This window comes from Merops nubicus, unplaced genomic scaffold (assembly GCF_000691845.1).
Source record: "Merops nubicus isolate BGI_N331 unplaced genomic scaffold, ASM69184v1 scaffold10694, whole genome shotgun sequence".
Taxonomy (NCBI): Eukaryota; Metazoa; Chordata; class Aves; order Coraciiformes; family Meropidae; genus Merops; species Merops nubicus.
This window is the reverse complement of record NW_008602271.1, coordinates 19,497-31,327: the sequence shown is the minus strand read 5'-3', so window position 1 is coordinate 31,327 and position 11,831 is coordinate 19,497. Positions and strand designations below refer to the sequence as shown.

Sequence of the window (11,831 nt, the reverse complement as noted above, 5' to 3'; positions counted from 1 at the left end):
CCCCCCCCCCCGCCCCTCCCCTGTTTTTTTTTTTTTTTTTTTTCCTACCTGAACAGACAATAGATGCCATGGACCCTTGGGAAGATCTCACTGAACTTGGTTATCATCTCACTGAATTGCCAGTAGAGCCACACCTTGGTAAAATGGTGTTATGTGCTGTCGTTTTGAAGTGCCTGGATCCTATCCTCACTATTGCTTGCACCCTTGCCTATCGAGACCCTTTTGTCCTACCGACAGTGGCCTCTCAGAAGCGTGCAGCCATGCTGTGTAGGAAACGTTTTACTGCAGGAACGTTTAGTGACCATATGGCACTCCTCAGGGCTTTTCAGGTACTATTTCGTTATCAGAGTACTAGTCACAGTAGATCACATATTGAAGTAAACAATGTACCAGCCAGGTGTAGAGTTACAGACAATGATTAATTTCTTAGAGAAGAAACTTCATCTTTGAGTAGCAGCTTTCCTGTATATTGGACTTGTAGATTTGTGAGGGAACGCTTTGGACAAACTTTGTTTGCATTTTCAAACCTGGTTAAATTCTGAATGTTTCAGCAAGGTGTCACTTTGTATTTTGCTACACTGATAATGTAAAAGAATGTTCTTAACATAATGATCTTTATAATAACTTAAGGCAATGATCCTATAATAACATAATGATCATTATGTTATAGAAATGGGCAAAGAAAATCTAGTACTTAACTAGGAAAAAAAAATCTGTTTTGATAAATATCCTTTTTTTTCAGAATGGTTATTGTCTCCATTTTATTGACATAAAAGTTGTTTTTAGAAAATGTGCATTTTTTTTACTCTAGCCAATAAAATTAATAGGCAAATGTGAACAAAATAATTCTTTACAGGCATGGCAGAAGGCACGCAGTGATGGCTGGGAAAGATCCTTCTGTGAAAAGAACTTCCTATCTCAAGCCACAATGGAAATCATCATAGGAATGAGAACACAGTTGCTTGGCCAACTTAGAGCCTCAGGTAAATAGGCTGGAAAAAATCCTAACATAGTTTTGGAGTTAAATGTGTACCTAGTGAAAGTATACAAATTGTAACAAGAATAGTGTTCACTGTTGTAATTTTCCTTCCTTAGTTTGAAACAGGCAAGTAGTTCGTGCTGGGCATGGTGCAGATACTAGAATGAGGAAGTGTGGCTGGGGAACAGTTGATCTACTTGCAAGTGCCCTGATTGTTATAAATGCCACTGGCTTTCAGTGTGAAATATGTTTCCTTAGAATTTTATTTTCTTCTAAATTATTTACATAAGAAATGTCTTTGTGTTGTAGAAAGTAATTCTATTCTATGTTAGTATAAATCCCCTGATCAGGAAGAATTTCACTATAATGGTTTCTTCTTGGTGCTATTAAGGTTGGCAGTGGTGAAAAATGCAATAAAATTGTAGTTTATTTAACTTTTTTTTCCAGAATCTTAAATGTGGATCTTAAATACAGGCAAATATGACACATTTCTGTCCTCTTCTTTTTTTCAGGATTTGTTAGAGCCAGAGGAGGAGCTGATATTAAAGATGTTAATACTAACTCTGAAAACTGGGCTGTAGTTAAAGCTGCCTTAGTAGCTGGGATGTATCCCAATCTAGTGCATGTAGACAGAGAAAACCTGGTTTTGACTGGACCAAAGGAGAAGAAAGTGCGATTTCATCCTACTTCTGTTCTTAGTCAACCTCAATATAAAAGGGTAAAATCACTTTGAATTTATAATTTACAAAAAAGAGCACTATACTCTATGAAATATTTAGGAAATGTCTTTTCCTAGTTGTCAGTACTTGAAAAGCAGCGTGTGCATTAAACGTGGCCTTTTCAGAAAATATTATTCCTGGCAGATGATAAAGAATATGAGTTGTTTTATTTTTTTCTAGTATTATTTCATTTTCCTCAAACTAATTTCAGTTAGTCCTTCTAGGTGGAATGAGACAAAATGGTAAAACAACCTCTATTCACAAAACTATTTTAAAGATGTAACAATCCCTGCTCATAAGAGCAGGACAAGATTCTGCTCTGAAATAGATTTTTTTTTTTTTTTCTGTAGATCCCTTTTTAGAGTAAATTACTTGTTTCGAGGTGGTAGGATAATTTGTGAATTTGGTTGAATTGGCTTTGGCTTTATTGGTGTGTATCAGTTTATTTGTATATAAATATTTATTTCTACATGTATAAAATAAGAAATATCTTAGAGTTTACTTTAGTTACAAATACAGGGTAAAATAGCCTAGTCCTGTTTTGCTCTTGGACAGATTCCCCCAGCAGATGGGCAAGCTGCAGCCGTTCAGGCACTCCCTACAGACTGGCTTATATATGACGAAATGACGAGAGCTCACAGGATAGCAAATATCAGATGCTGCTCTGTTGTAACACCTCTCACCGTGTGTCTCTTCTGTGGACCAGCTAGGTTACCAAGAAATGCTTTGCAGGAACCTTCATCTTTTCGAGGTATAGTGGGGATTTGATTTGGAATGGTATATACTGGTATGTGATACTGAAGGCTTATTTTTGCGGAATATTTGATACATATATTGACTAATTCTTAAAATGACAGACCTACAGTTCTTGTAGCAGTTCAAGAATACTTTATAGGCTCTGTAATAAATGCTTTCTATCCATAAATTACACTTAACACAGTTTGGAAGTCTCAGAAATCATAATATAATTTGTAATGAAATAAAAATACAAAAAAAAAACCCTCTGAGGACAATACTAAAGCTGAAAAGTGCAGTATGTATGCTTTTTTCCTACAGACTAATTTGTTTGATACTTTGAACCAGATTTTTCAAACTGAAGAATAATTTAGAAACTATCAATATGGCAAAGTCATATTGCTTTCGGCTGAAACATGCATTTTAAAGATTTTCTATTGATAACTTTTAATGGCAATGAGCTATACTGTTACCAGAAGTAATAGGGAATATATAGATCTTTCCTTGTATTTTTATTTAAATGGAGTATTATAGCAACAGAAGCAAAAAGCTGTCCTGCTGCCAGTTCTTTAGAAATATTAGTTTGAAATCAAAGTAAGAGTAAAAGTTATTTTTTAAGCTTTCCTGTGTTGCTCTTACACTGTTACTTACTGCTTATGTTGATGGAATTCCAGTTAAAAAAAAGTAGAATCCTACTTAATAGCCATAGGTGTATACAACATTTTTTTTCTTAATGCGTCTTGAAATCTGCTTGTTTTCCAGGAAATAAAGCACAGAGCAAAATGTAGCTTTATAAACATCTTAAGGCAGAAGTTTCATGTTGGCTTGTTGGTACAAGCTTATAAAGCAGGGCCCTTGGCAGCTATGGATACTTGAGTTCTGCTAACTGAAGTAAAGACTTTTCACTGGGCTGTGTTGGCAGAAAATATGAAGTGGTTTCACACATGTTCACATTTTAAAATAAAATTCAGTAGGAAAATGGGTTTGTTGCTGGTAATACAGTAGTGTTCAGTATTTTTGTGTGTAAGTACATGTAATATAGAAATGTAAATGCACGCTTCTATATTTAATCTAGGGGATGGGGTGTTTAATGAGAACAGTGATAGTGAGATGGAGGACAAAACAACTGCTAATTTGGCACTACTGAAACTAGATGAATGGCTTCATCTCAGACTGGACCCTGAAGTAAGTAATTTATGCCTTCAGTGCTTGTTTCTTGTAGCATATTTGTCATATCTTCCTAAAAAGATTTTTGAAACGTCTGGGTAGCCAAGAATTTTCTGTAAGAATGGTTGTTATGTTCTATTTGGGTCCCTCAAATTTACAGGACAGTGTACTCTGTGATGTAGCCCTTATTTCATGATGTCATTAAAAAATACAACAAGCTGACTCTCAATCCCCTTTTGCCCAGACTAGCCTATTGCATGAATTCACTTAGTCACCATTCAAGTCATAAAGTTTCGTAACTTGTAACCCATAATTCTTAATTTGTGCACCTGTGAGCAAAAAGGAGAGGGGAAAAAAGAAAAAAAATTGGTTACCAAGCCAACAGTGAGAGTGCTTGTCCTTCTTCCTCTGTCATGGTGCAGGTGTCCCCTGTATCACACATGGGGGGGAAGCATGAAAGCCTCAGTAGTCCAGCTGCTGTTGGATCCACTTCAAAAGCTTTTTGGGTAAACTGATGCTTTATACTTTCCAGCCTGGATATTTTGTCCATTTCTGTAAGTTAGCAGATTCTGACAAAGCTGCCAGAAAAAGATAATGGCTGCAAGAGACAGCCAGCTGCAGGTGATGGTGCCTCCACAGTAGCTCTTTATGGCCACCTGTCCTACCTACGTGGTGCTCTTGCTTTGACCTAGTGGTGCTGCTACCAGCGCATATCTGGCCTTAGCCTGAGCTGGGTTAGTCAGCATCTGAGCAGGAGTTGTTTGAATAGTTACAAATAGCATATTGTTGCATATTGACTAAAGCTGGATCAAAGTGGAGTACTTGAAGTTGGAGCTGCTGAAAGAAAGTTGCTCTCAGATTTTTAGAGGAAAAAAAAAAAAAAACAAAACCAAAAAGCCCGTTTGAAGATCCAAGTCTTCAGGTCATTGAGGAGCTCTGGTTGTGGTAGGAGGTAGAGCAGTTTATAGATTGTGAAACACTGGACTTATCAGATCTAATAACACTACTGCCTCTTTTAGAGATTGTTCAAAAGTGTGATTTATTTTATTTTGTTTTTTTTAATGGAAGCATTTCTGATAACGTCTCATTTGAGCAGAAATCTGTAGGAAACCTGTCACTTAGAGCTCTTCTCGCTCAGGTGTGAACGAGATTGCAAGAATACAGACTGAATTAAGAGGAAGGGCATAAAGCATGAGAAGATCAAATTTTTAAAGATACAATTTTTAAAGTGAAAAATAAAAGAATCCTGTGGGCTTAGAATATAATTTTAAGTTTGGTGCAATGCTAAATGAAATATTTTATTAATTGTAAAAATTATCTTGCACTTGAGGAAAGAAAACGTAAAGGAACAGTTTAAATGCGGGTTTTTCCTCACCCTCTCTGGCGCTTCAGTCTTGCCTTTCGGTTTCATTTTAGAATGCCAGCTGCTGCCTGATAGGAAAGACATAGGGTATCCCTAGCTGTGTGACCTCATTTTTACTAGTCTTTGACAAAATTGAAATTCATTACAGACTGCTGGCTTGGTGTTTCAACTCAGACAGAAGTGGAACAGCTTATTTCTACGTCGTATGCGAGCTCCTTCTAAACCATGGTCTCAAGCTGATGAAATTACTATAAGAGCAATTATAGCTGTTTTAAGTACTGAAGAACAGTGTGCAGGTTTGCAGCAACCTGCAGGAATTGGTCAGAGACCAAGACCTATGACTTGTGAAGAACTTTCTCTAGCAACTACATGGAGCTCAACCAACAGCAGGAAAAGCTCAGCAGAAACTGAATTCTCTGAGGACTCATCTAATGCTGAAAGGTAAGCTTTTGAGATCTTCTAGAAACTAGCTTGTAACTTATTCAGCTATAAAAGCATTACTTGAATTTCTGCTAGTAATAAAAAAGGAGGAAACAATAGAATTACAGTTGAAAGAGTTGATACTGTCCTATGCTGCATTGTAGTTATGATTTCATTGAGAATTATTTCATATGTGTGCCTGCTGTTTGAGAAAACAGTGAGGAATATTATCCATGAATTCTGATATCTGGAAGGAAGTAGCAGAAGTTGTTTAACCCTAGCATTCAAAACCAGTGCATGATCAGTATTTTTTTAGTTAGTGATAATTATGTTTTGGAATTACTATAACATATATAGTCATACAATGGACTGAGATGTAAATATGAATTGTTCTGTGACCGCTTATGAATCTCCTGGTATGTCCTGTATCTACCTTTACTTTCTAGAAGTTTAATGAAATCTACACCTCCAGCACTTCATCAGACAAAGAAGTACAAAGAAAAAACCATTTTGCGCTCAAAACAAGCTTCAGATGACAGATCAGATCAGTCATCAGTGAGGTCCACAGACAGTGGTACCTATCCTAGCCCCTGTGCTAGTCCTTCTTCTCCTATGTCTGGAAAGGTACAGTTCTCACAAATAAATTACCACATTCTTCAAAGTTAATAGGATTTCAGAAATTAATTTGCTGATACCTTTCAGCGATTATCAAGTGCCATATTGATAAATCAAGAACCGAGCTTAGATTAATTTTTAACAGTCGTGTGATGCTTGTTCCCTTCTGGAATTTAATATCTTGACAAAATATCCTTGTTATGCAACTTTAATAGAGTATAAATGTTGTTCTTTGCCCACCACTGATGTAAAGCTATCCAAAGTAGAAAAAAAATCTGTTTTTTTAAACTTTACATAATAACCAGTGAAGGTGTATTTGTTTGTTTGCTTTTTTTTTCAAAATTAGTACACAGTACATAGATTTCTGAAATCTTTGGATTCTGCCTTACTCTTTCTGTAGTAGCATATGTTGATACTGACTAGTTTTAAGTTTTGTATTGTGACTGTTTGCTTTTTTATGACAGTTATTGTAACAAAGCACACATTTTTAATGAGGTTATTGGCATAATTCTCCCTAGGTACTTTAATAGTAAACTGCAGTAGTGTTAAACAGATCGCTGAGAGGAAAAGTCATTGTTACTCTAGGCATGCACTAATTGGAGGATTTTGTATTCCTCTTAAGTCTCTCTGTTTTTAAGTCAGCCAGTGTGAAAGAGAGAAAACTTACGTTTCCTGAAGGTAGAAATGTGGGTTGTGTGCTTCAGGCTACAGCCTGGAATGATTAACATTTTATCACCTGAAGATGTGTCAGGCTTCAAAGAATTGTAATCTCTAAACTATTTAGGTCTGTTCTGCTATACTTGTTTGCTATCCCTCATGAACTAATTATTATTTTTGGAAAATACTTAAGCGTACAGGGGATATGAAATAAATTTTAAAGCAAATTCAGATAGTGCCTGGTGATGGATTCTGTGCTTCTTGTAGAATCTAGGGGAGAAGGGTGGGAGCTTAGTCATGGGATTTCTGCCTTCTTGTGTGTAAAATTTCAGAACTAAAGCCTGAATTATTTTATTGTAGCTTAATTTAATGTTATTTTTCCAGGGTTCTAAATCTCCTTCACCGAGACCAAATATGCCAGTTCGGTACTTTATAATGAAAAGTAGCAATTTGCAAAACATCTATATTTCTCAGCAGAAGGGTATATGGTCTACTACACCAAGTAATGAACGAAAACTAAACAGAGCCTTTTGGGAGAGCAGCGTGGTTTACTTAATATTTTCTGTTCAAGGGTCTGGACACTTTCAGGTGAGTTCTTAGTTAATACTAAATATTAGCTTTGGTTAATGGTTTAGGAGAATGCAGCAAATGACTCTGCGTAGTATGGATTTTTTTTGCTGATGACTTCTGACCTTCTAGTCATAAGTAAAGTAGCAAGTAAATTCTGGTTGCTGAGGAAGGAGTACTTCACTCTTCTCTGGAACATGCCCTTTTAGCTACCTCAGCTTGTCCCTTAAAGGCTAGGGATGAATTGCCTCCAAGCATGATGTAAGGTATAAAAATTATTCTGATGCAACAGTCCTTTAAAACAACAACATAACAAACAAACCTGAACAAAGCAGCAAATTGCTATTCTTTTTCTCTGAATGCCAAAATAAATATAAACAAGCAGTTATAATCAAGTCACAGCTTTCTAAAACCTGGAAACTCACAAGATGTCTTTATTAAGAATTGTAATAAAATCTGTTTTGTCTGAACTGTAGTTTTGAAAATTTAGGAAGGTGGAAAGTCAGAGCCATAGTTCTTCCAGAGCTGTCTTGATGTCAGGTTTAGCAAGGTATTTGTCAACATTTTTTTGACAAATTTGTACTTAAGTACCCTTAAGAGTTAGACTTGACCTGGTAGTGCAAAGTTGCAGGTTAGCAGTTTTGTGGAGGGGTCTCAGTTTTTCCAGGGAAAGTAAGTTCAGTTTACCTCTTCATGTATAAACTATTCATAAAAGTCAGCTAAACATAAAATCTAATGAACTAGGCCAAATACAGCTGTCTTGGTGATACTACCGAAGGATTACAGTGAGAGATACACACAATGATTTGGCAAATGCAAATGTAATATTGGAAAGTAATTTTCAGCATGCCAGTTGATACTGGAAATGGGCTGTTGTATTGGTGCTTGTAGATAAGGAAATCAGGAGTGGAAGACATGCTGGGGTCAAGAGTGTAGGTGTTGGATGTTGCTTTGGCCTTCCAGTTTTGGCAATGCACTGGACTTCTATGAGAATGTGAGATTAACATTCCTATTGATATTCTCTTGTACCAGGTGTCTGTTTACTTTCCACCTTTATTTTTCCTCTATTCATTTTATCTGTTTTCATCAAAATCTGGCTTGTGCTATTTAGGACTTCATGTCTTATAGCAGTAGGGTGTGCTGGTAAATTACATGGTGCATTGCATCTCTTGGACTCCTAACTCATAACTGATGTACATTTGCATGAACAGTTGATAAGTTCAGTGTGTGTGTCATTTCTTTCATTTTCTTTCTGTATACTTGTCTTGTTTGATTTTCTTTTCAATTTGTTGAAGAAGAAAATAAAAACAACTTTTGACTTCTCTCCTTGAACAGATACACTTAATACTATGTGAAAGTTTAACGTGGAGGCAACGTGGGAAGGAAGGAATGGATTTCTGAAAAAAATACCTATAACTAACAAGGAATAGCTAATGGACTCTTACAGAGTAGAACATTCACCTTGATTCCTTATGCTTCAAATGTTTTTACAACTCTTTCAATCTCTCTTACAAAGCTTAAAAATACTTCTAGTGGCAATAGTGAGCGATTAATTGAGAGACAGTGGCTAAACTCTAGAAGGCATATTTGAACTGGAAAAAAACAGTGGTGGCACTTCTAAAACTTTTGAGATGTAAAAATTTTAAAAGATGCAGCTTTATAGGGAAGATTGTGTGAACCACTTTGAAACTAATTTGAAAGTCTTGTTTGAAGTCCATTAATTTAATTCCAGCATAAGCAGATATGCTATAACTACATCTTTCATGTTTCAATTTTTGCTCCAGGGTTTTGCGCGAATGGCTTCAGAGATAGGATGTGAGAAAAGTCAAGACTGGGGATGTGCTGGTTTTGGAGGTTTATTTAAGGTGGAGTGGATCCAGAAAGAAAGTATTCCTTTTCAGTTTGCACGCCATTTGCTCAACCCTTGGAATGACAATAAGAAAGTACAAATAAGCAGAGATGGTCAGGTAATTATCTTCTAAAATTTTCTTTACTTAGTAGAACTGCATATTGTTTATTAGATTGTTTAGCCTTGACATTTATTTCAACTGTCCTTATCTATGCTGGTCTGAGTTACATTGATGCACATTGTATATTCTACTAATGCATTACTCTTGAAGTAATGAAACAGTTTTGTTAAAATCAAAGCAGTTTCTTGCTTAATATACATTAAAAATACCCAACCAACCAAAAAAAAAAAAAAAAAACCAACCCAAAATCAGATTTAAAGCTGCATGCTTCGAAAAAGAAAAGCTTTTTGGAATTTAATTTTGACTCTGACTCTTTTTATTCTCCGTTTGGTTCAGATCTGTTCCCTGAGATAGTCTGTTGCACCCAAATAAACATTCATAATTACAGCTTTCTGTTTGTTGTAGTGACTGAAAAGTTTTGAGATTTGAGGTAGAATAAGGCTTAGGACAGTTCTTCAGTCTGTTAAGGCTAACTGCAGCTTCAGGAAGGTGGGAGAGAATTGACTCAAGAGTTTTCTGTGGCAATTTCTGCATTCTCCCCAGTCCTGTCCGAAAATATCTCTTCTTGATATGAGATTCTAAACTTTTTGTATCATCTTCTCACTACTTCCCCAAAGCCTCTTTAGTTGTAAAAATGAGGGAAGGAATGTAGCATGTGATGGAGCTGACAGAGCTTCTGTTCCATATGGCTCTTAAGACCTGAAGAGTCTTAATGACTTTAAAAATCTTACTGATTTATATTAATGTTTGATTCCACCAAAAGCCATCTGTAACCTGCCTTTCCATGTTCTCCACCGCACTTGAGAACATTAAACTTAAAAGATGTGGAAAATAATGGTCTTCAGTTAGTGAGTGACCTATAGAAGGTACAAAGTATATGGTGCATATGTTCTTGTATATGGTGGTGGTGCATTCACTCAGAATTCTTTTGCTTAGAAATGACATCTTATTGTGAATGGGTAAAAAGAAGCAACCTGAACAAACTGTAGGCCAAGGTTGCTTATGAAAGTTTTTACCACCTCTTAAGACTTAGTGAAAAATCCTTCCTGTACGTGGAGTTCCGGTGCATCTCAACAGCAAAAAGAATGAGCTCTTTCAGAAAGACTGAAAGCAGTTAGTGATAACTGTGTCTAGCACTTTTGTTATAAGTAAAGGATTTCTATGTGTTCAGTAGTAGCAATGCAAATAAGTTCTCTAATTTCCTGCTTTTTTTTTTCCTCTGATGTCCTTCTCATTTCTAGGAGCTAGAACCACAAGTTGGGGACCAGTTACTACAGCTCTGGGACTGTATTCCTTTGGCAGGAAAAAGTTCAACTGGTAAAACATGTCAAATAATGTCATAGAGGTAGTTATTTCATGCATTTCTTGCTGTTTTTTTATGACAGAGGAAAAGCTATCTATATACAATGTATCATTACTGTCATTCCTTTGTAGTTTGTGGAAGAACAGGTACACTTAGTACTAAATATCCCCTCATTGTGATTTTTTTTTTAGCTGTGGTTGTTGGAAAGTCAGCTATAACCACTAGAACCACCAGTGTGCCTACAATATAAAGATGAGGAGGAAGGTGGTGTAAAAAGCTCCTGAGGTTGTTAGTCATAATGTGTAGTTAGCAGTGGAAAAATAAGAGGGAATTGTGTTGGTTTCAGTATTTCAAACAAATTTCAACAAATGTCATAACATTATTCACCAGCCTTGTTTTGAGTGAATTATACTTTTACAGTAGTATGCAGCTGATATATAAAAACATGGTCAAGTTCAAAACTGAGTTTGAAACGATGGACAACCTACAAGTTGTTTCTGGGTTTAAAAGAGAAGAGCAGACTGTTTAAATATACAGTTTACATTTAAAGCTTTCTCAACACAGTACAGTGTTTGAGAGGAACCAGTGTAATATTAATCAGTCGTGTGGTTCATGTAGAATAAATTGAGAGCAGATGTCTCCAGATATGTTGGAAGATTTCATAAGTGTTTGTTGAACTTCTGTATGCATGGTGTGAGTGAGCAAAATATGTTCATACAAACAACTGGGAAGCTGGAGAATGTAAAACTTTAATTTAAATACGTAAGTGAAAGGAGCATGACTTTTTGTCTCTTGGTCCAGCAGTGTTTCCAGTGTCAGTTATTTTTCACTGTTAAAAGGTACTCATAATTTCCCAAACTGAAACAGTCTTTTGGAGGCCTACTGCCAAAAGGTACTCTTAATAGTTCACTAGCTTGGGCATTATTCAAAGAGCTTTGTCTTTCAAAAAAAAGAGCAGTAGTACAACTCTTTGTTTTTCAAGGTAGTCTTCATGCTTTCTTTCTATACAACTTCTTTTGGTTTCTTTCTTCATCTTTTATACTACTTTTGTTCTGTTTTATTTGGCTTCTCCTGAATTGATAACATACTCTACTTTAAGACTGGTATAAATTCGCTCTGCCCACTGTCAGCACAATGTTTGTGGTTGTTCTCAGATTGAACCAAGAGCTTTTTCTGCTTCTGAGTCTGTACTTGCATTTTTCATGTCTGCTAAGAATATCTACACAGTTCAGAATGCCTTGTCTATCCATTCTTTAATTTTGTGTTGAGTTTCATACGTGAACAGTTGGGTTTGCCTTTGCAAGACTGACTGGGTCCGTGTAAGACTAGTATTGTT

The 11,831-nt window shown here is 36.0% G+C and overlaps 1 protein-coding gene across 1 annotated transcript in view; it reads left to right on the top strand.

The window, feature by feature from the left end:
* The window catches only part of YTHDC2 (YTH domain containing 2), a gene marked incomplete at its 3' end in the record, with an annotated part of 32,341 nt that extends 21,832 nt beyond the window's left edge, over positions 1–10,509 (top strand). The window contains exons 19-28 of the mRNA XM_008938303.1: positions 57–329; positions 857–983; positions 1,492–1,697; positions 2,254–2,449; positions 3,509–3,618; positions 5,112–5,404; positions 5,830–6,007; positions 7,040–7,243; positions 9,007–9,189; positions 10,434–10,509. Coding sequence (XP_008936551.1) covers positions 57–329; positions 857–983; positions 1,492–1,697; positions 2,254–2,449; positions 3,509–3,618; positions 5,112–5,404; positions 5,830–6,007; positions 7,040–7,243; positions 9,007–9,189; positions 10,434–10,509 — 1,846 coding nt within the window. The remainder of the gene's footprint in view (positions 1–56; positions 330–856; positions 984–1,491; positions 1,698–2,253; positions 2,450–3,508; positions 3,619–5,111; positions 5,405–5,829; positions 6,008–7,039; positions 7,244–9,006; positions 9,190–10,433) is intronic.
* Positions 10,510–11,831: the final 1,322 nt, after the last annotated feature.